The 26,223-nt window shown below is 41.0% G+C and overlaps 2 protein-coding genes and 1 long non-coding RNA gene across 7 annotated transcripts; 1 reads left to right on the top strand and 2 right to left on the bottom strand.

The window, feature by feature from the left end:
- Positions 1-334: 334 nt before the first annotated feature.
- On the bottom strand, positions 335-12,694 carry LOC100690142 (erythrocyte band 7 integral membrane protein). 3 transcript variants are annotated; one of them, XM_003456252.3, is made up of 8 exons: positions 12,252-12,694; positions 12,057-12,162; positions 11,839-11,954; positions 7,321-7,393; positions 6,785-6,867; positions 6,391-6,594; positions 5,547-5,681; positions 335-889 (listed from the first exon to the last, which is right to left on the bottom strand). In XM_003456252.3, the coding sequence occupies exons 2-8, from the start codon at positions 12,145-12,147 to the stop codon at positions 695-697; spliced, it is 897 nt and encodes a 298-aa protein (XP_003456300.2). In that variant the 5' UTR covers positions 12,148-12,162; positions 12,252-12,694; the 3' UTR covers positions 335-694. The 3 variants fall into 3 exon arrangements, with proteins under 3 accessions (XP_003456300.2, XP_025766100.1, XP_025766101.1); XM_025910316.1 differs by lacking the exon at positions 12,252-12,694 and having other exon boundaries at positions 707-879; positions 12,057-12,198; XM_025910315.1 differs by lacking the exons at positions 5,547-5,681; positions 12,252-12,694 and having other exon boundaries at positions 12,057-12,198.
- On the top strand, positions 12,165-23,387 carry si:ch73-264p11.1 (SH2 domain-containing protein 1B). 3 transcript variants are annotated; one of them, XM_003456251.5, is made up of 5 exons: positions 12,165-12,300; positions 13,934-14,242; positions 15,387-15,450; positions 22,057-22,306; positions 22,410-23,387. In XM_003456251.5, exons 2-5 carry the CDS (start codon positions 14,100-14,102, stop codon positions 22,448-22,450), a joined length of 498 nt encoding a protein of 165 aa, XP_003456299.1. In that variant the 5' UTR covers positions 12,165-12,300; positions 13,934-14,099; the 3' UTR covers positions 22,451-23,387. The 3 variants fall into 3 exon arrangements, with proteins under 3 accessions (XP_003456299.1, XP_025766106.1, XP_019208487.1); XM_025910321.1 differs by having other exon boundaries at positions 13,869-14,242; XM_019352942.2 differs by lacking the exon at positions 12,165-12,300 and having other exon boundaries at positions 13,862-14,242.
- Positions 13,006-13,867, bottom strand: LOC109197595 (uncharacterized). The gene is made up of 3 exons (XR_002058658.2): positions 13,733-13,867; positions 13,476-13,530; positions 13,006-13,135 (listed from the first exon to the last, which is right to left on the bottom strand). It is a non-coding gene; the product is annotated as an uncharacterized LOC109197595 (long non-coding RNA).
- Positions 23,388-26,223: the final 2,836 nt, after the last annotated feature.

The raw sequence follows: 26,223 nt of genomic DNA, 5'->3' as shown, positions 1-26,223 counted from the left end.
CTGATTTACTGAAGCACAGACTTTGGACCCCTGGGGTGGCTGATGTCAGGGTGGGATCCACACGGATTGGGCTGCTTCATCCAGCGGGTACTTGGGCAGAAACGGGTAAATATATGAAAAATGGTGGTGGTGGTGGAGGACACAGACTGCTAGCCTGCCCCCACTCCAGGATGTTTTGCCACACGCCATCAAAGCAGACTGATTGAGACTGTGAGTGATCCAGAGACCAGAGCTTTACTTCCTCTGGATATTTCATTCTGTCTCCAGGGTCTCTCATTGTCATCTTGGGTCAAGCAGAAAAAGAAAAACACTCAAACATCTTAGTGGCAACAAATAAATTGAAATGAGTTTAATAAACAGTAACATGCTTATAGGGCTTTATCCTAGATGACCTGTTCTGACAAAGTCTGAAGTTGAAGCTCTGAATAAAACAGAGGAAAAGTTTTATGCTTCATACAGTACAATAACACATCTGTCCAAAGTGACGCGGTGCTTGGAAACAAAATTCAGACATACCACAAATACAAACACTGGGTGTGACATATTTACACATTTACAGTTAGTGTAACAGTGAGAGCGCTGAATGCTCAGACGGGTTTGTTCCTTTGCGTTCTTTCTCTTTCACATTCTGGTTTAAACGTAAACTTTTTATTTTTCCAGAAAGTAGCTGCAGAGTTTTGATGTTTGTGAGGAGCTAAGGCAGCGAGGAAACGGTGACATCCGAGACTTCGGTAGGGACGGGGAAGACCACGACGGACCGCGCGCTGCTCTTCATGGACAACAGTGACTGCAGGAACCTCAGCTGTAATGCCACCGTGTTTCCTTCAAATGTCGACGCCGCCTTCACCAAAGCGTGGGATACTGACACTTCCCCATTGGCTGCAATCACCTCAAACAGAAAGAACGGGCAGGTACAGACATATTAAGATCACAGGATATATTATTTTAACTTTATTAGTACAACTTTTTAAAATAACAGATCACAATAAAACCATTAAACTTTACATGTGTGCTTTAAAGAAGCCTGAAAAGGTGAATGTCATTTTAAATGGAAACAGTAAAACTATTAGAACCTAATATATGTAAGACTTTATAACACCAATAAATAAAAAATCTAAATAATAAAGTAAAACTAAATAAAACATGCTTGTAAAGAAAAAGAATGAAGAAGGATCATTGAGTGCAAGAGGAACTGACCTGATAGAATCATGGCAAAGCTTGTAGCTGGTTGTACAAGACTAAGTGAAATATCCTCTGAGGATCTGCTAGATCAGACCTGGGCATATTACGGCCCGCGGGCCACATACGGCCCTTTGTGTATCTTTTTCAGGCCCGCGTGAGGTCAATAATAAATTACCACTAGATAGATTATGTAAATATATGTAGTGAGTGCAATACGATGGTGCTGCTTTTATTCTGAAAACCGCTGCGCTACTTCCACATTGACGTATCTGCGTGTCGCGAGCTTTCAGTGAAGGTGAACGGCCATAAATGATGTTAGCCTCAAGATGGCAGCACGCGCTAAGAAGCGAAAAATTGATAACGAATGTCGCGTTTTTAAGAGGACATGGACTGCCAAGTACTTGTTCACAGAAATTAAAGGTAAAGCTGTGTGCTTGGTCTGTGGTACACAGGTCGCTGTGTTAAAAGATTACAATTTGAATCGCCACTACACGACCAAACATGAGGATAAATACAAAAATCTGTCTGAAAAAGAGCGGGCAAGGGTGTCTGATGCATTGCTAGCAAAACTACAAACCCAACAAGGACTTTTCACCAAACTTCACACCACCAGAGAGGCTGCCGTTCGGACAAGTTATGTAATATCTCACAAAATCGCCAGGAAAAGTAAGGCCTTTTCTGATGGAGAGTTTATTAAGGAGTGCTTATTGGACTCAGTTACACTGATATGCCCAGAGAAAAAGGACGCATTTGAGAACGTCTCACTCTCCCGACGTACTGTGACGAGGCGGGTTGAGGACATCGCTGAGAACTTGGAGCTTCAGCTGAAGAACAGAGCTGCAGACTTTGAATTTTTTTCTCTGGCTTTGGATGAGAGCTGTGATGTGCGTGATACCGCCCAGCTTCTCATCTTCTTACGTGGAATAACTGCAGGCTTTCAAGTCACGGAGGAGCTGGCTGCCATGCAGTCAATGAAAGGAACAACAACCGGCAATGACTTATTCACAGAGGTAAATGCATGTTTGGAAAAATTAGGACTGAAATGGGACAATCTGGCAGGTGTAACAACAGATGGTTGTCCAAATCTGACTGGGAAAAATGTAGGACTTTTAAAGAGAATGCAGGATAAAGTGACAGAAATTAATCCTGTGCAGAAATTGACATTTTTGCATTGTATTATACATCAGGAAGTGTTGTGTAAGATAGTGTTAAAGATGGACCACGTTGTTGATGTTGTAACTAAAACAGTTAACTTCATCAGAGCAAGAGCATTAAATCACAGACAATTTATTGCTCTTTTGGAGGAAAATGAGATGGAACATGGTGACATCAGCTACCACTGCTCTGTCAGGTGGCTCAGCCTAAGCAAGGTACTAAAAAGTGTCTGGGATCTGAGAGAACAGATTCAGGATTTCTGTGTGAAGAAAGGACATGGCGTCCCGGAGCTTTCAGATGAAGATTGGGTGGCAGACCTCGGATTTGCTGTGGATGTGACTGCACTAATGAACCAACTAAATGTCAAACTGCAGTGCAGGGGACTTTTTGTGCATGAGATGTACACTGCAGCAAAGGCTTTCATGAGGAAGTTGCAGCTTATCTCAAGCCAAGTGAAGGACAACTTTCTGACCCACTTGCCAACACTAAAGGAGGCTATTCCAAATGCCAATCACCTCCACAAGTACTCAGCCATGTTAGAAGTACTGCATGCAGAGTTTTCAAGGCGATTTCAAGATTTCAAAGCTCTTGAAAATGAAATGGACATGGTTTCTTCTCCCTTCACATGCAGTGTGGATAATGCTTCAAGTGATGTTCAGATGGAACTCATTGACCTGCAGTCTGACACACTTCTGGCAGAGCACTTCAGGTCAGTCTCACTGCTGGACTTTTATTCCTCCCTCAAAGAAGAGAACTTTCCACACCTGAGGAATCATGCTCAGAGGATTCTAGTCCTCTTTGGATCTACTTATGTATGTGAACAGACATTCTCGGTGATGAAGTTCAACAAATCCAAACACAGGTCCTCTGTCACTGATGACCACCTCTCAGCTGTACTTCGCATAGCCACCTCAGACATTCAGCCAGATTTCAATGCCCTTGTTCAAAACCAAAACAGGCTGGATTATTCTCACTGAAAAGGAAGAAAACATGACACAAGTCATTGTATTGTTGCATTTCTATAAACTTCTTGTTTGTTGAGTTAAACATGTTAAAATAAAATTGCATTGATTCGGTGGTTGTTTTTGTTTTATTTGGAATATGCGCCACAATTTCACATAGCATAGCCCAATATAAATATTTACATTATTTTATTTTAGTTTTATTCTTCTGATTACCTGTACCAGCTATTTGTGATATATAATTTAGTGAATTTTACAATTTAAGAAAATTAAGCAGACTTGGGTTCAAGATGTCATTAATGTGGCCCTCTGACGCAACTCGGGTTTTGTCATGTGGCCCCTTGTAAAAATTAATTGCCCACCCCTGTGCTAGATGATGTGAATGCAGCTCTACAGACATTGAGGACAGCTACAAGTACCTGGGAATCCCACAGGCACATCGGAAGAGGCTACTAGGAAAGCTGCAACCGCCAAGTACCTGCAGAGGGTCAGGCAAGTCCTGAGGAGTCAGCTGAATGGGAAGAACAAGAACATCTGGGCTATCAACACCTACGCCCTGCCCGTGATCACCCGACTGGGATAATAAGCTGGCCAAAGGAGGAGATAGAAGCCACTGTCATCAAGACCAGAAAGCTCCTGACCGTCCATGGAGGGTTTCACTCCAGGTCCAGCACTCTGAGGCTGTACGCTAAGCGGAAGGAAGCAGGCTGGGGACTGGTGAATGTCAGCACCACAGTCCAGGACGAGGCAATGAACATCCATGAGTACATCAGAAGGATGGCCCCAACTAACCACGTGCTCAGTGTCCTCAGGGAGCAGAAACCCAAGATAGAGGAGGCACCATCATGGAAGGACAGGCCCCTGCACGGTATGTACCACCAATAGTGGAGGTGGCTGACATCCAGAAATCCTACCAGTGGCTGGACAAAGCTGGACTGAAAGACAGCACAGAGGCACTAATCATGGCAGCACAGGAACAAGCACTGAGTATAAGATCCATAGAGGCTGGGGTCTATCACACCAGGCAAGACCCCAGGTGCAGGCTGTGTAAAGATGCCCCTGAGACAATCCAGCACATAACAGCAGGGTGCAAGATGCTAGCAGGCAGGGCATACATGGAACGCCATAACCACGTGGCCGGCATAGTGTACAGGAACATCTGTGCAGAATATGGCCTGGAAGTCCATCCATCCATCCATCCATTCGCTTCCGCTTATCCTTTTCAGGTTGCGGGGGGCGCTGGAGCCTATCCCAGCTGTCATAGGGCGAGAGGCGGGGTACACCCTGGACAGGTCGCCAGTCTGTCGCAGGGCCAACACACAGGGACAGACAACCATTCACACTCACATTCACTCGCACATTCACACCTAGTGACAATTTCGATTATCCAATTAACCTATCCCCACAAGCTGCATGTCTTTGGATGGTGGGAGGAAGCCGGAGTACCCGGAGGGAACCCACGCAAACACGGGGAGAACATGCAAACTCCACACAGAAAGACCCCGGCCTGATGGTGGAATTGAACTCAGGACCTTCTTGCTGTGCGGCAACAGTGCTAACCACCGTGCCACCATGCTGCCTGGAAGTCCCGAGGTCAAAATGGGAGACGAATGGTGGAGAATGACCGAGCTAAGATCCTGTGGGACTTCCAGATACAGACGGACAAAATGGTGGTGGCTAACCAACCGGACATAGTGGTGGTGGACAAACAGAAGAAGACGGCCGTAGTGATCGATGTAGTGATACTGAATGACAGCAACATCAGCAAGAAGGAACACGAGAAGGTGGAAAAGTACCAAGGACTCTGGTAGAGGACCCGAGCTTGAAGCATAAAGACAACCCCGCAGGGGCGAGAGGGGATTTTTCTTTTTAAATACGCACAAACATGTGAACATAAAAGAAAATCTAGAAAAAAAAATAAATTAAAAATTATCATTAAAATGTTTTTGTTTTACTTTAAAAACATAAAAACAAACCAGTTAATATAAAGAACAAATTTTAACTTCTTTTTTTTTTCAATTTTAAGGTTCAGGGAACACTGAACGTGATAATAGCTTTTCCTTTAATTCGTCACACAGGTGTGTATCTGAATGTATACTTTGTGTATTTCTTTAAATTAGTCTCAGTAAGGCTGTATATGTATATAAGGATAGATGTCTCCATGTATGGAACGCCAGGACTGCCATAAAGTTTAATGTCCTCTGGAGTGATGAAAACATGACTGTGTGTGTGTTTGTGATCGGATACGTTTGCCCCGGCCCTCCTGAAGGCCACGGCTTCTGAAGCCATGCAGCGCTGCAGATCAACAGGGAGTGTCAGGGCTTTGAGCTCCACCCGCTCCATCTGAACTCCCCACGATTTGAATTCGAGGCACAGCGCCATCTGCAGGACAAATCAGGCACAGCAGGTTGTATTTACAAAACATATGTTTCTCATACCTGACAGCAGACTTAAGAAAAATAAAGATGGCAGTCGCAGGTGAACTCTTACTGAAAGCACCCCAAACTCAGCTGCACACCTTTGTGATGCTATGAGGTGCAAAGTGCAACAACAAACCTAAACCTATGACCAAAAAAAAACCCCAACAAAAGAAAAAAACACAACAACTGTGAGAAAAGTTAAAACTCTGTGGAAATGTTTTACAAATGGTTGTAAAGTAGCAGCACACTGTCGTTAATCGTCATCTCTCTGAGCAAATATTCTGTCTGCACTTAATAAAAACAAGTTGTCAATCTGCTTTGCTGAAACCAAGGAGGCACTTTGAGGTGTAACATGTGGATCAGGTCACATTCAGTTTCACTGAACCAGCTTCTTATTCATTTTGAAGCTTTAAAATAGTTTTAAAAACAGACACTTACAACAAGTACCTCGAAACACTGGTGTGCAATAAAAGATCCTCAGTTTGGAACCAGGAGGAAATACAAACCCAGCATCGATCCATCTGGTCCTGGATAAATGTGAAAGCTGCACCAGGAAGGGCACCGGCCACAAAATTAAACACCCATCAAACATCCGTCTACTGTATTGGCCTGAAGTACCCGTCCACTTTTAAACACTGCAACAATACCGACTGCTACTGTGTCTCACTCACTTCCATCCTCTTTGCCACGGCCAGCTTCTGCGTTAACACGTCCTCCAGAGTGTGAGCACCTATCATGGTCTTCAGAGTCGTCTGGGCCAGCAAGGACATGGCCTGGGGGCCATTTACAACACGCATCACCCACATGAAGAGGTCTACCACCCAGAAAAACACAACAGCGTCCACCTTTAACGGCACTGCATCCGCAGTCAAGACCTGGTGACAGCAGAAGGCAGGGAGAAGTGACGAAACATCAATGTGCAGAAACAAATAACTTCAGACGGTTATTGTGAAAGAAAAGCAGCTGATTCTGAGCAGGCCAGGTGGACACTTTACAGACTTTATCCTTATATGGGAATAACGGTCAGTGTGTCCAAGCTTTCAGTGATCTCAGGATGCTGCTGACCTCTTGTGGCCAGATATTAAAGAACATGGTGCGCAGGTCTACTGTCTGGATGGCGTCCAACCAGGGGATGAACCAGACCAGACCTGCCGGAAGGCGAGAAGATCCTATTTTTACTATTTTTGCTTGTTTGCAGGGAGTCACACACAAATGTGAAAACTTGGAAAGACCAAAAGAAAAACACTGAGGCAGCATGCAGTACAAATAAAATGGTTTAAGGTAACTTAATGGTGATATTTAAAGTCTCGTGTAGTATGAGTATTTGCGCTTTATACCTAACATAATAATGTGTGTAATAAGGTATTTATAATCATTACTTCAGCATCAGTCATGACAGAACCACCTTAACATTACTCTGTTTGATGTGCAATCCTGTATTTATTCTAATAGTTCTGAATTTCAGCTGTAATTTCAGAGTAAACCGTGGCTTTTCTTTCCACTCTGTCATAGCTAAGGCTGCACATTTACACCCAAAACTATGAAACAGAAGCTAAAGTCTTGTTGCTACAGGTCAGAAGAGAGAGAGGAATGTCTGGTACCGGGTCCTTTGGCTCGTCCTTCAATAGCCCGGCCCAGTCTGAAGACGATGGCTCTCTCGTGCTCCTGAATGACCTGCAGGACAGCAACCACAACCTGCTCATCAAAATAACACAAAACACTTACACATTCAAAGATCAATCCTAAAGAGCTGAGGGTGTATTCACAGTGTTTTTGTGCAGTGATGACTGAAAGTTTCCATTTCACATCTGTGAAAGTCACCTAATGAAGCAGGACTGGCTTCTAAATTACAGATAATTTACTCTATTTATCCAGAAGATTGGGATTCGGCAGCTAAAAACACTAAACACATGCTATAAACGTAAAATCTTCACTAAGCTGAGCAAATAATTTAGCTCAGTATAATAAAATACAACATGGCAAAGCAAATGATGTTCATTGAGGCAAAAGAAGGAGCCCATACAAGTCTTTCATTTTAATTTTAATGGTCAGCTAACTAAACAGTTTTATTTATTTATTCGCTTTGCATGTCATTTTAGTTGGTTTTTCTTTTAAACTTATTTCCAGAATTAAAGAAATTTTGGTTTCTCATCTCAAAGCTATTGAATTAACAATGACAGAAAACCAAACAAATCTTCACATTTGAGAAGTTAGGAGCAGACTCTGTCTCCTGAGTAATCGTCAGTAATTAGATGAGAAGAATTATTGCTTGTGTTGCACTAGTGGAAAAAGCAGCACAGAAAACAGGAGGACAGTTTCTAACATTGGATGAGGTGGGTCTACAGCCTACAGTCTGCCACCGCTCACCGTGATGACGTGTATAAACTCTGCACAAACAGAGGGTGGAGGAAACACACCAACTTTAAACTGTGGTTAATATATTAGATGTAACTGATGCTTACTCACATGTTCTGCAGGGCTGCAGAGAGCCTGCTACTGTATATAGTCTGTTATTCTTTTATGATGTTCTTCATAATGCTCGTGTAATTTTATGGAAGAACAAGGCTGAATGAGTAGCATGAAAATAAACTCCATATCTAATCAATGCTTTGGACAGAGTTTATATTTTGATAATTATTTTCATCTTTCTTCTCTTTAGCTGTAACAGCATTACATTTAAATCTCCCCTGATGTCTTTATATTTTGCGTAGAAGAAGCCAGACTGATGTAACTTTTTAAAGTGCTCTTGAGCAATAATTCTCTATACTTCTGGCTTGCTGCTCTTGGAATAGTTTCCCCATACTTTCTTCCTTCTGCCCTGGTTTCAACACAGATGGAGGTTACAGCAGTTCTTTGCCAGATCATTGTTGGCGTGATGGTGAACATTGGGCCACCTGTGGTGATTGTTGTTTGCTATCTCCTGTTCGTAGTAACGCCATCTCTCCGAGTTACCTGCAGCAGCGCTCTTGGTAACTTTGCCGCCTTGGAAACATTTTTGTCCTCTGTCTGTGGAAACCTCAAACCAAGCTTGTCCACTTCATCACACGATCTCAGTAACTAATCAACAGATTCTATCACCTGATCAACAGGCAGCCTACTGTCTGCCTGCTGCTCTCACTAAGTCTCGGTTTGCCACCAACCACCCACAGACCCCCTCGCGGTTCCATCCTCCTACACAAACAAGACCGATACAGTTTTCTATGCAAACTATATTCTTCTCTTAGACTTCTGTAACCTCCTCTGTAATCTCCTGTCTGGCAGAGCTCCCGTGTGCGACTGTTGTTCTTCTGCCAACTGTTGTTCAGGTTTGTGTCTGCTCTTTCATGCTCTAAGGCTGCATTTTAAGGCAGCGGAGTTTGTTATCTAGTCAGAACTGATGCAATTATGGACACAGGGAAGTCCACTTCAGCATTACAATGATCCCAAACACACTTCCAATGCAGTAAAAGTGTATCTGCTTATCTGGGGAACTATTCCTGAAGACCTCTCAAAGAAATTACCAGAAAGTTGCCTCATAGAGTTCAGGCTGTGTTGAAGAATGAGTGTGCTCATACCATATATTGACTTTCAAGGTCATTAGAATTGTACAAAGTTTTGTTTACATGTTTGCACATGTTTCAATGAATGCACCTATTTTCCTGAAAGTGAAGTGGCTCATGACGTTTGCGCAGTTTTGCATTTATGACAAGCATTTTAACAGACACCACAAAGCTGCAGTTTTTTCTCAGGTTTTGGAAAGCGTGCTGCTCTTACAGAGAAGAAGTCTGCGGTTCTTCTGCCTGTAGAAACCATCACACCGCTTCCTTGTACAGACTGGATTAAATTTGTGTGTTAAAAGGTTAGCGCTTTATTCTGCTGGTTTCTCTCAGAGATGGTTTAGCAGCATCTACACAAACAGAAGCTCAAGCCAGCAACCCCCGAGTTGGTTTGCTGCTCTCTGACACTGCGACCACCTAGTATTTTAAGCAGACTAAATATGGCTTTGAACTAAAAGCTTTTATGCCTGGTTGTTCTTAGGTTTTATTTTAGAGAACTACAATAGCACTTAATTTTTAAGACTAGAAATAGTTTCCCCCCACTGTTTGTATGAAACACGCCCAACAGCTGCAATACAAAACTTGTTTTTTATTCACTTTTTTACTCATTGTTACCAGAACTTAACCCTCTACTGCATGACTTTTTAATTTTTGGGGAAAAAAATATTTCTCCCTATTTTGGGGGAGCTTTAGATATTGATTTGTTGCTTCAAGGCAACACTGTGCGACAAGGGTAGTAAAATGCCAAGTTATTCTATAATAAGTTTTATTAGTACAACAAGGATGAACAAATAAATAAACAACAAATAAACAATGCAAACATTTCACAAAACAATAAAACACCAAAATGCATCCAACATTTGACCCTAACCCCATGTACGCGCGCGCACACACACACACACACACACACACACACACGTTGTGTTTCCATCACTTTTGTGGACATTACATTAACTTACATTAATTTCCTGGAGACTTATCCTGACTCTACCCATCACAAGTCCCAGCATGAACCTTATCCTAACCCTGACTCAAGCCTTCACCCTAAAATTGAATGATTTACCTTGCAATTTGTCCCCATAAAGTAGGCGAGACCTCACAATGTGAGTGTGTAAACAAATTTGTGTCCACACAACAATAAGTAATACACAACCACACACACTGACACCCGGACAGCAATATTGGTATGGCAGGGATCAGGCCCACACAATGTGCTTACACATAGCCCACATACTCTGGTTTGCCAGAGGTGGCCCACACATGGGCCAGCACAAGGCCAGTTTCAGACACCCTAGTCGTCCTGTGCTGGCCCATGTGTGGATTACCTCTGGCAAACCTGATCTGGGCCACCAAAGGGCCGTTATTCATTGCGGTATGTAGGCCATCTGTAGGTGGTGTGCAGCCACGGGCCAGTTGTAGACACACTGCTGGCCCTGTGCTGGCCTGAACAGTTTCAGCTCTGGCCCCAGATGTCAGCATAATGTGTACCTTAATCAAGCCATGCAATAACAACATGTGCCGGAACATGCAAAACAGTGCAAAAGTAACATGCCGAAACTGTTCAGACAGTGAATGGACTGATTTTTATATAGCGCTTTTCTACTCTCCCAGATTACTCAAAGTGCCGACTTGATACCAGATCCTGGCCAGACCTGCTTGCTATGTGGGCACTAACACACACACAGACACAGTTACTTTACCAACTGACCCCTGAGCTCCTAAGTGTCCCTCAAACCTCATACTCCTCTACTTCACTGTCACTCCCTGATAGCTCTCTGTCCTCACTTTCTGAGGACAGAAAGTGCACATTCCCTTGGTTTCCTTGCATAAAAGGTATTTACATCCATGTCCTGTAATTATGGGTAGATTGTAAAGTAAAAAGCATTGACTATGATCATATAAATGCACACAAACACATCTCTACACACATATGCAAATACACTATATTGCCTGAAAAAAATTGGGCTAACTGCGCAGTGTTGCCTTGAGGCAACGAATGAAAATTAACAGTTTTACTATATAAATAAATTTAAAAAAGTAGAAAAAACAATCAAATATGCTTCTTAACATATCCATGCACATACAAGTATTTTTTAATATACATTTATTTCACTATAAACATGTAAAATAGTGATCTTTATCTTGTCTCCGAATGGAGATGTCTCTCATGTACTGCAGCTTGGAGAAAGGGGTCCTGCCCCCCCCAAATATAAGTCACACCACCTTCAGCTCATCATTTTATTGGAAAGAGATGTGCCTGGTAGCATTATTTGAAAAAAAAAAAGTTTTTTTTTTGAAGGGCCAGTGTAAGGCATGAAAATGTGGTTTGTTGCCTCAGGGCAACGCTATGCAGTAGAGGGTTAATATGCTAACCCCAACCCTCCCCACCCAGAACAAAGATATTTATTGCACAATGAAAAGCACTTCAGCATTTCATATGTTTGTTTAATAAATAAAACAAATTCTCTATCAGCTGACTAATCAGCTAATAATTTAGCTCTACTCTCTGATGACTCATGATTTCCTCTCAGTACAGTTCATTTACAGAAACGAGAGCCTGAGTCTGAGCGGTTTCCCTGTTACCTTCACACACATCCAGGCTGAAATGGGGAAGGTGATGATGATGAAGACGACCGACAGTAGGGTCAGCACCTTACCGACTGCCTCTACCACCACCCCGCCGCTACTCTGGCCTCCACCTGCAGAAGACGGAGAAGCAGCAGGGTGGATGAAACCACGCGAGACGTCAGCGACAAACTTCAGCTAAATCACGCCGACGCTCCTTAGCTTAGTTAACCGACCTGCCCTGCTGTTGTTAGCCCTCTGAGCGCTGAGTTCCTCCGAAACGACAGGCACCACTCTGGTCAAGCCCAACATCATATTTCGCAGCATGGCTTCACCGGCTGTCTAGCAGATTATAGACGAACAGAGTGTGTTTTCTTAGTTTGAAAGCCCGTTAGCTTACTGATGCCCGGTGTTCTGGGAATCCATCCTACCTGACAAACCAGCCTACCCGTTGTTTCTGCGCATGCGCACAACACGAAAGTAAGTGGCGAACCATCCTACCTTTGTTAATATTAGCTAGAAAAATACTCTGATGGCTAAAATTAAGTGCCAAACCATGCTACCTTTGTGAATGTTACCTATAAGCATACTTAAATGGGTAAAATGAAGTGGCAAACCGTTCTGGCTTTAAGAATATAAGCTACAAACATAGTCTGATGGGCAACGTTAAGTGGCAAACTGTCATACCAACTTAAATTTGTGCTGGAATTACTCTGTAACAGCAGAAATGTGCATAAACTACTTATGGTAGGACGTTTTGCCAAAGTAGGATGGTTTGTCAGAACACCGGCTGCCCTCTAAAGTTCGCGACGCGTCGCCAAGCAACGAGTGGGCCTTCAGCAAAAAGGAAAATTGCATATAAAATAGAGCTCAATGTAAAACATAAATCTAACTAAAGTGGAGCTATTGTGTTTTTTTCCAGCTTCACATTTTTATATTTTATATCATATTTTAATTGTTTATTTTTATTATTTTTATTGTTGTTTTATTGTTGATTTGTTAAACATTTATAGTTAAAAAATAATCCTTCTTTATCCTACACAACAAAAAACAGCCCTAGAGTTGGTATGGCAAAGCTACTTAAGTTGTAACAGTACAAGATGAGATAAAGAGAACAAACAAAAAGACACTTGCTTTGTGCTGACCTTAAGGAAGACCTGATCTACCACATGACTTTGACTTGCCTTGTTTGTAACAATGAGGCCTCAGCCACACAGGGAAGACTGGTCTGCAGCCGTCTGGCATCCACTAGTTGTGAGGAAAACAGCCCCGGTCACACAGGCCTGCAGATTGGTCCGTGACCCCTGGTCTGTGACTGTTAAGCAAATTGTGACATCATACAAGGGCAATTAAATTTTTGTGATAACTGACAAGCAGTCAGTTAAAAAAATAAAATAAATAAAAACCAGGAAGCCTGCAAATCCGTTTTGACAGTAAAATGCCTTTAACAGATTCTGCTCTGAATCCTGAGGCAGACCTCCCTTTATCAAATTTTTTTAAAAATAGTTTTACAGTAATGGCGCTCTATGACATCATTAGAATGTAATCTATTATATAAATTAGTTTGTAATTCATAGCCGGTCCTCAGATCTTCTAACCTTGTAACCAGCAGTCTCCTGCTCTGTGATTCTAAACTTTACATATTGTCTGCTTACCGATCAGTAAAATCTTCCTTTAACTTCCTCTTCTCACCTCTCTCGGGTTCTTCTGCTTTAAGTAAGTAAGTAAGTAAAGTAAGTAAACTTTATTTATTAAGCGCTTTTCACAGACAGACAATCACAAAGCGCTGTACACAAATATTAAAATAAACAATAAAATCAATAGACAATGTACACAATATAAAAGATCAAATGTAAATAATGTAAAAAAAATATAAAACTAAAACATTTAGTCAGTTATACCCTGCACATACCTGTACATATGTGTTGGTGATATCACTCATGTTACTTTCTCTCTCCTCTCTTGCTTGTGTTCGCACACACGTTACACACTTCCTGTGAAACTGCCTTAGTATGAGCGGCTTTCTTCTCTCTTCTCATTCTGCTCAGTGCCTCCAAGCGCTGTGCACTGACCTCTCTCTGCTCACCTCCTTCATCCTGCCGTTTTCCACCAGGAACCTGGACTGAGCCCTTATATGGCCCCTGTGTGCGCTCTCCAAGGGAACTCAGAGAGTGAGAGAAGCCGTTCTTGGAAATGAGCCTGTTTTGAGAAAGCAGAAGTTACTGAGAGGTGTTTTGGCTTGTTCATGTCAGTCGGTTGTCTGCTGGCTTCTCTTCACCATGGCAGCAGCTCTGCCTGCGTGCTACCATGGCGCCATGACTAAGAAGGAGTGTGAGGATTTGCTGGGAAGGAAGAACAAGGATGGAGCTTACCTGATTCGAGACAGCGAGACCATCCAGGGAGCCATGTGTCTTTGTGTCTAGTGAGTACTCTGCAGCACGGAGTCAGGCTCCATACACCAGACTTCCCTTTATCAAAAGTTCTTTCTTTTAACAGCTTCGTAGGTAAAGACACTCTATGGTATCATTAGAATATGATACATAATACAGAATATTGTATCATTGATAGCAAGTTGTCAGATAGGCTAATCTTGTAACGCTCCTTCTGGTGGTTCTGTCTGCAGATTTATGAGCGATAGGAGACTATTTAAGTTAAATCGCTTTAATTCTGAGAAGAGCGCGATGAGGAAAAGAGGACTGTAATGTAACTTTCGTTTAGGACGACTAAACAAAAAAAAGTGCTCCCTCAAATCAAATTCAAACCTCGCTCTCTTTCTGTCTCTAAAAACCTCATAAGGATGTGAAGCTTTTGGAATGAGCTGAATATAGTGACCTAAAATCCTCTGTAGCGAGCATGAAAGGGGAAGGAGAGTATGTTAATATAATAAACCAGGGAATTTAGTTTTAATGAGGTTTGTTAAGAAGGCTGTTGAATAAAAGCAATAATGGAAAAACGTAACCAGATCTTTTTTGCTGATGCAGCAGTGTGCATGCAGGTTTTTCCTAACCTTTGCTGTGTAGACAGCAGGAAGTATTTAGTAATAATATTAATTATATTAGAGGCAAAAGATGTTCCGTTGATCTAAGCAGATTATATTCTATAAAAATCATGATAAGAACGTTTTTGCGTGGGTATTATTACTCTAGGAAGTGTACACCTACACAAATACCACAATATCAGCTGTGGTCAAGTAAGGTTCCACTCTAGCTTGTTGCTGCTTCTGCATCTTTTTCCCATGACATGCACGTAGTGTTTACATACAAGTAAAAATTACTTTAAAATTTGCATAACTTGTTTTTTTGTGCACTGCCAACGTTTTCTGTTTGTCCATTAGTTGTTAAGGAAGCTGATAGTGATGCTGATTACTGATAAGAAGATTCAAACTATGAGAAAGTTGAGTCATGTGACCATTTCATGTTCTTCTTCCTCTTTTATTTTGTGTGAACAAGCAAAGTCAGAATTTTGTTGCATGAAAGATCTTTACACACGGCTAAAAAAACAATTCCTCCTTAAACCTAATTCTTCTACGGTCATCTAACAGCAGCATAAATCTCCTTTTCTTTCAGTAAACAGAAGGTGGTGTACACCTACAGACTGCTGCAGTCACACAATGGATACTACACCCTCCTGGTAAAAGAACACACACACAAATGATGACATGCAGAAACATTTGCAGCTGTAGCCAGGTCCTTTAATGGACTTTTCTGTGTTTGCAGTAAACTGAGAGGCTAAATGCTCTTTCCAAGCAATTACGCTGCAGGATTTTAAAGTGGTAAAAATTCACTCTTAGAAGCAGAAGAGTCTTTTCTATTCAAAAATGTTCTTCAAGGGGCCGCCCCCTCCTGCAAACATTCTTTAAGGAATCACTTTGTGCGGTGTAAGAGTTTATTTTAAATGCCTCATCCTCATTATTTCTTATTATTGTTTGATTTTTATGCATTTTAGCCTTTTTTGATAGGAAAGCACAAAGAGTAGATTGGAAGGCAGGGAGCGAGTGTGTGTGTGTGTACTTTTGAAGGGTTGATGATGTGCAGGAAATGATCTGGGGCAGGCTCAAACCCAGGCACCTGCAGTAGATCATGTGAGTCACTAGCTCAACCAAATGAGCGATTGCGATGCCCTGTTTTCTGTACCCAAGAACATCGGCCCTAACACAAGACACGTTACACCTACAGGAGCAGCTCGGCCATGGAAACCCATGTCATGAGTTCTGAGTTTTGTGCCGATGTTAATGCCAGATGTGGTTTGCAGCGCTGTAGTTATTGAGACAGCAAAGCGCTGGTGACTCTTCTGCGTGATGCGTCGCAGCACTCAGCGAGCCTGTGCTGTAACTCTACATGATGTGCTACTTCGTTTCTGTGGTTTCCAAATGCTTTGGCTTTGCAATAAGAACACCTAAAGCTAATTGTGGAATGGTAGAAATATCACAGACTGATTTATTGCAACAGTCACATCCTATTACAGCACCACACTCGAATTCAGTGACGTTTCTAAAGACAGACTGATCTACTAGGTGCTTCCTTAATCTCTTAGGAAGCACCTAGGAGATTAAGCCTGGGTTTGAGTCCGACCCGAGTCTTCCCCTCCTCTTTCCTGTCGATCTTTGCTGTTTCTATCCAGTAAAGCCAGTTACAGGCACAGGTCCCTGCTCATTTAGCAGAGCTACTGAGACCTTATCACTACAGCTAACGTCTGACAACATCTGAGAAAGCTCTCCTAACTCTTCCACGCTCTGACTTCAATACCATGGAGTGTGGATATAATATAACATAAATTCATTTATATTGTATCACAAATAGCTAACATGAAAGAAATTATTAAAAGATGAAGCAGAACATAAATGCAGATGTTCAGTGGCATCTTTTGGGAACAATTTTAATAAGAAACGCTTATTTTTTCTCCAGTAAGCATTTGTTGAAACCGAGATGTTAAAGCATTCCTTGAATAATCGCAGAGTTACCTCAGACTCTCCTAATTCAATTCATTTTCATTTATATAGCGCCAAATCACAACAACAGCAGGGTCTTTTGTACTGTTTGGTAAAGAGGCTGCAATAATAGAGAAAAAAACCCCAACAATCAAATGACCCTCTCTGAGCAAGCCGAGTAGTTCTGAGAGCCTAGATGTCTTAAATGGTAGATGTACAGAGCTGTGAAGATATCAGTTTGACTATGTGATTGTTAAGGTTAAAATTATTGAGCTTGACAACATTATTGCAGCTCATTCTGTTAAAAAGAAATAGTTTAACTGTTGGTGAAAACTGTCTTTAACCTTTGTTTTGTCTGTTTCGTGGTAAATGAATCGCACTCGAAAGACGAGTGAAGGGAGGCAGTGAGCGACTCTGTGAGCAGAACCGTACGAAGTTTACATAAAGAACAATCGCAGAGTTACACAAAATTACAGAAAGCTTCAAGACCAACAAAAGACTTTTTGAATTTGAGTATTTCCTTGTTCTTATCAGGAAGCTTCTGAGTTGTTCACGCAAAATATTTTAATGCATTAAGCAGTAATGAAAGAAAGGTTATAACTTTATATAGTTATATAAGTTTATATAAGTGCATACCTGCCTTAATGCTTCATCAGTATATCTTTGGTTGGCCTGATTTAACAAATCTAAGCATTTAAAATCTAAATTTGTTAAATCAGCCTCTGGATACATATCCAAAGAAAAACATTCACCAGCTTCATTTTAAACTAAAATTATTTAATGAGTTAAAAATGACTCTGCGATTTTTTGCTTATTGCATCATAATTTGTCCTGAGTTCAATTTTGTCGGACGTTTTTGTCACTGAACTTTTAAATCTAAAGCAGCATGTTTCAGTTTTAGACTGCAACAGATAAAACCACAGATCACCAGCTGGTAAACAACCCAACAACTCACCCCATCAGGACAGTATGCCATGCTACACCAGAAGATGCAAAGAAACAAATTTACAAACATTATAAAGAGCTCAAAGTGTTATCCTGGACCTAAGCTTTCATATTTCCTATTCAATCGAACATACTACAAGCAGGACAAGTCCAAACTACCTGCCAACCTCCCAGAGCCAGCAAAAATCATTTTCACAATCAGTAGCGTTCTGATTATTTGCTCAGTTAGCATTGAGAATGTTGAGAAAGTGATACGATGTTATCAAGATGTTGTCTTCAAATAACTTTTATTTGGTTCATAAAAACACGTGTGACAAGTCAGAGGAAAAAACTCACGACGCCACATAAAACAAGATAATATGAAAAAGAAAGATATTAATAGTGCAAGAAAGAAAGAAAGATTAAAAAATAGAGGCCCTATTATCAGTCCCTGATGAACTCCAAAATTTATTTCACAAAAAAATAAGGGAGAACATTCTGTCAGTGTATTTGAGCAGAATCTGTTCTAAATCCAGTTATACATCGTGTGAATGTATGTTTTACTTTTCATGTATAAAACGACGATGGCAACACGTGTTTCTTACGTTGTGCATTCCGATTAAAACTGTGGAGCTGGATCAGCCAAACATTCCTACAATCTGAATCTTATTTCTTATAAAAGAGGGTATAAATAATTATTACATTTAAAAATATTTTAACTCTATGTGAAATCATCTTCTAGTTTTACTCCTCAAACTGAAAAACATCATTAAAAAGTCCATGCATTCATTTCTTAGCATTTTATCAAATTGCCAGGCGGCTGAAACCTATACCAGCCGTCCACCACGAAACACGGGGTGAGACGATAGTGGTAAACAGCGCATTGCTGCTAGCCACCTGCTAACACAGTCTTGAATAGATCGTGCTTTGCTTATCAAAAATCTCATCACAAATTGTAGCAAGAAAGAAAATACGTCATGTTAAAAAAACAGAGGCCCTATTAGCAATCCCCGAGGACCCATATTGGCGGCTGGGGCTCAGGTGGAAGAGCGGGGTGTCTACCACTTGGAAGGTCAGTGGTTCAGTCCCCGGGCACCTCCAGTCTATATGTCAAAGTATCGTGGTGCAAGCTTCTGGGCCAATGTGTGACCAGCATGAGTGAAGTCAAATAAAAGCGCTCAGTCACATATAAAAAGTGCAACTCAGACTCAGTCTGAGTCTCATTCACTCAGACTCATGGGGCAATCGTGGCTCACGAGTTGGCAGTTTAGCTTGTAATCAGAAGGTTGCCGGTTCGAGCCCCGTCTTGGTCGTTGTGTCCTTTGGCAAGATACTTCACCTACTGGTGATGGCCAGAGGGGCCGATGGCGCGACATGGCAGCCTCGCTTCTGTCAGTCTGCCCCAGGGCACCTGTGGCTACAACTGTAGCTGCCTCCACCAGTGTGTGAATGAATAGTGGAACTGTAAAGTGCTTTGAGGGTCTCGAAAAGCACTATATAAATACAATCCATTATCATTATAGATTTAGTAGAAAACAGTTTGACTGCTCAAATCAGTCATTTACTGTGCACTTTATTTTACAGGATTCTAAACAATAATTGTTTGCTGAGAAAAGGAAAACACAAAGTTAATGGCAAAACCGGTTAAAGATAGTTTAATATGCTATATATGTTTACGTTTTGTACATATTTTCCCTGTGTTTTGAATTCCATTCAAAAGAGGAAAATACTTTAAAGTTTCTAGTCTTTAGTCTCATCACCGTGTCTGCACAAAATCAGTTTGGAGCTTTAAACGTCACCAGCAATGTTTCCTTTAAATGTTTCCATTTGTCTGTTAATCATGGTTGAAGTTCAACTCATGCTTTTGGTGCTAATTTTCTGTTTATCACAGAGTCTTTCCAATGCTTTTAAAAATAGAAAACAAACGCTAAAGAGCTGACTATACATGAATATTTCACCTCTATCATGGAAAGTCAGTTGTCATGAAGTCTCTCCACAGGAAACTCCTCTGACGTTAGTTAGACCCCACACTGAAGGGCATAATTTTATCAGAGTCAGTTTTTTCCACAACACGCAAAAAAAATAAGTGTATAAAAATATAGAAGCCACAGATTTATTCAAATGCTGCCTGCGCGCGTGAGCTGTTCTACCGAGACTTTAAAAGTAAACCCGTGGGCTCAGTCTCAGGATGTGGCTTCTGGAGGTTTCACTTTTTTCCCCTACTATTATCTATCATTTGGGGGTGATTTAAATATTTAAAGATATATTTATTGTAATTTTACTATCTATTTCACTATTCTACCATACTTCCTTTGCTAATAAGTAAAGGAAAAATGTTATTTTGAAATGATGTAACTTGTCCGTATGAATGAATCTTGTGCTTCAGTGCATTTGCATAATTTACGAGACAGCCATGTCTCTGAATGCAACTGATAAAAATTAATTGTTACCAGCTGAATTTTCAGTCAACAGTCTTAACAGGACTTGAGATAGTCTGGTCTCAAAATCAGTAAATCTATAAATGTACTTGATTAATTTGTTTTCTATGAAAGCAGACGTTCTGGATGTTTGCAGGTGTGTGTGCTCAGTTAACCTGTTAAATATTAAAGTCCATGAAAGTACAATTAGAAAAAGACAGAAGGAATATGGCTTGTTTGGAAGGGTTGCCAGGAGAAGGCCTCTTCTCTCTAATAAGAACATTAACACTAACTTTAACAGCACTGGAAAGCTAATGATTTGAGCTTGTTTTGTTGCCACCTTACAGTCACTGAGTTGTCCATGAACGCCTCTATATACCAAAGTATTCTATGGTCAAATATGGGGCCATCCTTCTGATGGCTAAAGCTTGGCTAAAAATGGGTCATACTGCAATAAAAGGTTCTCAAGCACAGCAGCAAATGTACAAAAGAAATGAATAAACAGGCTGCAGAGGGCCAGTTAAAGTCCACACCACAACCCGACTGAGATGGTGTGGGAGGAACTTGAGAGAGCTGTGCATAAACGAATAACCACAAACCTCAAAGAACTGAAGCAACTCTGTAAAGACGAGCGGGCTAAAATTCCTCCACCACCATCTGAGAGACTCATGCACACAGTCACACAGAAAACCATTACAAAGTATTGCTGCTAAAGGTTCAACAAGCTACGAATGAAGCCATGCACTTAGTTTTTAAAACACAACTTCTGCATTCTGTATTAGTCTTTGCCAATATTACACCACGCCATAACAATATGTCACAAGACATCATACAGGACTTCTTCTGAGGTTACATCGACATAACTTTAAGAACAGATAAGCACTAGATTTATTATTTTTTATTCTTGTAAAACCGTAGTACTAAAAGAGGATTTCCTTTATTTTTACATCAACTGTATTTTCAAGTTTCGATGAAAACCTCATGAAAAACAAACAAAAAAACACTTGAGGTTTGGGAAAGTCCAACTTCAAATTCAGTTGGTTCCAAATGAAGTAGTAAATATTCAAATGTGCAGTGGAAAAACCCCTTTAAAAGTCACAAATGACAGTCATATTAGAACTGAGGGGTCCCTACATGATGACTGTAGCCTCTGCCAAAGACTGAGCATTGTTCTTAGGTTTTGTTAATTGAACTCTTTTCACGCTCTTCAAAAGCAAAACATTTAATGATGTCATAGTTTGCTATGGAAAAGCGACACTGACTTTCCCCCCCCCATTTTGTTCACACGTGTTGCACAACAGTGAACAACCACAAAGTTGTGTGGGTTTCCCTTGTGCTCCCAGAGCAGCTCCTACCTGTTAGGTGCTGAAAGTCTTAAAGGAGTTCCTGATGCAGCAAAACCTACTTGTGATGTCTATCGTCCAATCAGCCAACCATGAGTTTCAGTATATGTCAGCTTTGGCCACAATAACAAGCTGTTTACAGGCATCCATGAAGTAATTAGAAACCTTGAAAAAAACTGTTAAACTGAAGCAGTGCTGGGAACATGACACGCATAAAGTTCAACATCATTTATCGCACCATCATTCTGCTTCTGACAATTTCTTGAGCGAACGTTTTTTACAGTCTTGCAATTCTTTAAAAGATGTTTCAAGGAAATATGTTGAATACACTGGCTGCAGTCCAGAGTGTACCCCACCTCTCGCCCTGTCACAGCTGCCGTAGACTCCAGTGTCACAATCTCCAGCCAAATTTCAAAATAAAAGCCAAAGAAACAAGTATTGAAACTCTCGATGCGTTTTGGACAAAGATCTCACCATGTGAGATCACTAGCTGCTTAAATAAATGATAATATATTTTACCCTATATTTTTAAAACAGCTCATCTTATAACTGTGATTACTCAACTGATTTTTGGGTGATGATGGACCTTTGTTATATTTACTTTATGCTGTTCTTGTTTCATCAGACAGCCGGGGGTTTGGATGAGACATTTTTTAAGACTATTGACGATCTGATTCGTCACTACAAGAGGAAGAACCAGGGTCTGGCCATGCATCTGCGCCACTCAGTCAAAAGGAAGACGGCCTTGCTGATCCAGCCACACAGAGAGGTGCAAGCACAGCCTTCAAAGTCACCTGAACAGAGGCCGCGCAGGACTGAATGTGAGCAATGGAGGCAGCCTGACACCGTACCTGAGGAAGAACATGATTACGAGAGTACGTCTTACATTTTCTCAGTTTCTGTTCTTTTCTGTCTTATTTCTGTCTCGCAGCATCTCCTTTGGTTTGTGTGTTTGACCTTCTCTCTGTTTTCATCCAGATGCTCCTGAATCTGAGTACGTCGAAGTCCTTCCTGATTAACGTCGGCCATCAAACACCAAATGAGACTTTTGGGGGAAATCAGTGACAAGAAGCTCACAGGCTGGCTCTCATTCAGGATGATGACATGTGGACGTGGACACATTGTACCTACATACATCATCATCATCGCCACGTGTGCAAGAGTATCAAAACTTTTACTGCAGCTGAATTATTCAAAATGCTCTTGGATCAGGATTCCAGGAGATGCACTGGATTTGAAGAAATCCACCCTTCGACTCAGTGCTCCCATCAGGATGAACTGCAGTAACTCCACCGCCCTTTTTTCCTCCACTGCCGTCATCTGGTCAAAATATGAACTAACTGCAATACAAACCTGAGACGCAACAGCTTTTTCTTATTAAGTTATTCCGCTGGTTCCTGGGCTGAAGGAGCCAGGCTGCTCGTGGATCCACCCAAGTGATAAACTTTTAGGTTTTGTTGTTTTTATTATCAAAAGCATATGTAAATATAGATTTATGTATATTTTTTATTGTAACAGAATTATGTATTTGCTGAAATGCTGTCACCTGGTTTATGAAATGAGGAGCAGAAAGTGGGCAGGAAGAAACTCATCCTTATGAAAAACACGATAAACACACTCTGGCGGTTTATTTTCCATATAACATCTTTAAGGCTAATGTTGTACTGTGAGGTTTACTCTTCATTTTCCCGTGAGCTACAGAGCTCTCCGAAGTGGTTTAGACTTTGTGTATACGTCTAATTATTGAAGACAAAAAGAAACTGTCCATGGCAGCAAAATGAAATAAAATGTCTCACATTGTACATTTGTGAGAGAAGACCTGAATCTCTAAAACTGAAAGCACTGCAAAATATGATGAGTCACTGCGGCTTCAGCACAACATGGTGGAAAGCCTGGACATTCACAAAGTGACTTCCTTTTTCCTTATTTTCTTTAGTAATTCAGCAAATGTGTTTAGTATTTCTATATTAGTGACGTCAGTACATATATATATATGTATACATATAATATACATATATATATATATATATATATATATATATATATATATATATATATATATATGTGTGTATATATATGTATACACACATATATATGTATACACACATATATATATAATATGTATACATATATATGTGTATATATATATATATATACATATATGTAGGGATGTATATATGTACATTTTTAATGTCAGAATAATTTTATTCAACAAGTTGTTGAAGACATTCCTCTGAGATTTTGTTCCATGTTGACATCATAGAGTCACATCCACGAGGTGACTCTCCCGTTCCACCACATCTCAAAGGTGCTCTATTGGATTGAGATCTGGTGACTGTGGAGGGTGCAGCCAGCTCACTTTCATGTTCAAAAAACATTTTGAGATGGTTTGAACTTTGTGACATGGCGTGTTATTCTGGAAGATACTGTGTTCATAAAGAGATGGACACGGGCAGTAACAATACTCACGTAGGCTGTGGTTGTTATATGATCCTCAGTTGGTACTAAGAAGCTCAACGTGTGCCAAGAAAACATCCCCCACATCATTAAACCTGTGACTTGAACATACGAGGCAGGATGGATCCATGCTGTCATGTTGTTTTAGCTACGTTCTGACCCTACCGTGTGAATCTCACAGCAGAAATCGAGTCTAGCCACGTTTGTTTTCATTTTGTCTTGTCTGTTTTTGGTGAGCCTGTGCGAATTGCTTCAGTTTCCTGTTCTTAGCTGACACTTGTTAATACGTTCAGAGAAGTGCTTTTGCATAAATTCATCGTAGTGATGGATTATTTGAATTATCTTTGCCTTCCTGTTAGTGTGATGCAGTCGAGAACTGCTGCTCACTGGATATTTCCTCTTTTTGAAACCAGTCTCTGTAAAAACCCGAGAGACTGTTGTGACAGTACAGTTCCAGTAGATCAGCAGTTCAGCCCATCTGGTTGTAGCTCCTAAACCTTCAAATCGGCTGAATCTGTGGTTTGGTTTAAAAGTCTATAGGTGAGCTTTTCTTTAAACCTTTCCCATAATGTGGGGCCTTTGGTTCTTATTATATGTGTGTATAAGAGTGTATGCAGGAAGAAAAGTGTTGCACTAATGAAATTTAGTGAGAGATGAGGAAAAAGGTCATGCATGAAGGAATAACTACACACCGAAAAAAGTAAAAAAAGGGAAGACTGCAACAGGAAGTGTCAAGGAAATGCCTGGAACAACCAAAATGATATAGCAAAGGGAAGTGGAAGCTGATTGCATAGTCGTGACAGGCGGTGCAGACAAACTGGAGAGAAATTAAATGAAAGCTCTGTTGAAGGGTTCAGTCTTTGCACAGTGTCAAAACTGCATTGATGTCATTAATAAATCCAGTGTTATCAAATAAAATACCCAGCTTTTCCTGCCATGTGACTTATTAGCTCATAAAAATAAATAAAAATTTAAATATCATCATCTTTTTGCTTGTTTTTTTGGGTCATGAAGAAAAGTTTGACCCGTTTGCTGTGAATAGTTCAGAGTCAGGGGTGATTTGTTGCAGAAGGCCAGCAGCAAGAGTGAAAGGGGAGGTTTACAATGTGGTGCTGGGACCTGCTATGATGTGTGGTTTTGAGGTGGTGCAACTGACAAAAAGACAAGTAGTAGAGTTAAAGACTTCAAGAGTTTCATTGTGAGTGACCAGAATGGACAAGATTAGAAAGGATTAGATCAGACGGACAGCTCGGCGGTTTGAAGACAGGCAGGGCCGAAACAATTAAATAGCCGTGTGCTGAGGAGGGATAGTAGAAATATTGGACAAAGTATGTTGAATATGGAGCTGCCAGGCCGGAGGAAAAGATGGAGACCACAGAGGAGGTGCATGGATGTATTAATGGTCAACATGCAGAGGACTACACCGGGAAGTCTATCTCAGGCAGATGGTGGAGTCAAACTCAGGGCCTCCTTGCTGTGAGGCAGCAGTGCTAACCACTGCACCACTGTGCTAAAGCTGTGTTCAGCTCTGGTCCTTGAGAATGCTTATTTTAGGATTTTAGGCGATTCCCTTCAAAATGCTTCAGTCAAACAGCCACCTTGTTGTCAGGGAGTTGCAGCATTCAATACCACCCATCTTCTTCCACTTAAAGAGTAGCATTCGGCCTGAAGCTGTTACCATCATAATCTGCGGGGACTACGATCATGTGTTATGAAAAAGGAGGACCCAAATGCAGACTCACAGGCTGGCAAGGTTAAACAAAAGGCAACCTGTTTATTTTGGCTGGAGAGAATGATGTGAAATATAAAGAATATAACAGGGAACTGAGAAACTCAGAAACCTATACTGGGGGATAAAACTAGGAAACAGGACCAGTGAAGCTGGGTGACGAGAGGAGAGCATGAAACAATATACACAGGAAGGTTATTAGGGAAGAGGAGACAGCAGGGACACATCAGGAGTAACGAGACAGTTAAAGCAAAACTCAACATAACCATCAAAATAAAGCAGGAAGCATAAACACAGACAGAGACAAAGACACACAAACTTAAAAGAGACAAAAGGTAAAAAAAACAGACACCGCAAAAGGACGAAACACGGGGAAGAGGCAAAGGAAACAGAAAGATAAGATACACATGAATAGCATACAATACAATACAATACAATACAATAGCCAAAATATGGGTGCTCTACGCAAACTGTGTAGGAATAAAATATAAATAGTAGACAGCAGAAATAAATAACAAATGGTGGAAATATGTAGGATGAAGAGGAACAAAGAGAAAGAAGGACACTGGAGAACAAAGTGGTGAGGGTTACTCAGACCACCATTAA

This window comes from Oreochromis niloticus, linkage group LG9 (genome assembly GCF_001858045.2).
Source record: "Oreochromis niloticus isolate F11D_XX linkage group LG9, O_niloticus_UMD_NMBU, whole genome shotgun sequence".
NCBI lineage: Eukaryota > Metazoa > Chordata > Actinopteri > Cichliformes > Cichlidae > Oreochromis > Oreochromis niloticus.
This window is presented reverse-complemented; position numbering and strand designations above follow the sequence as displayed.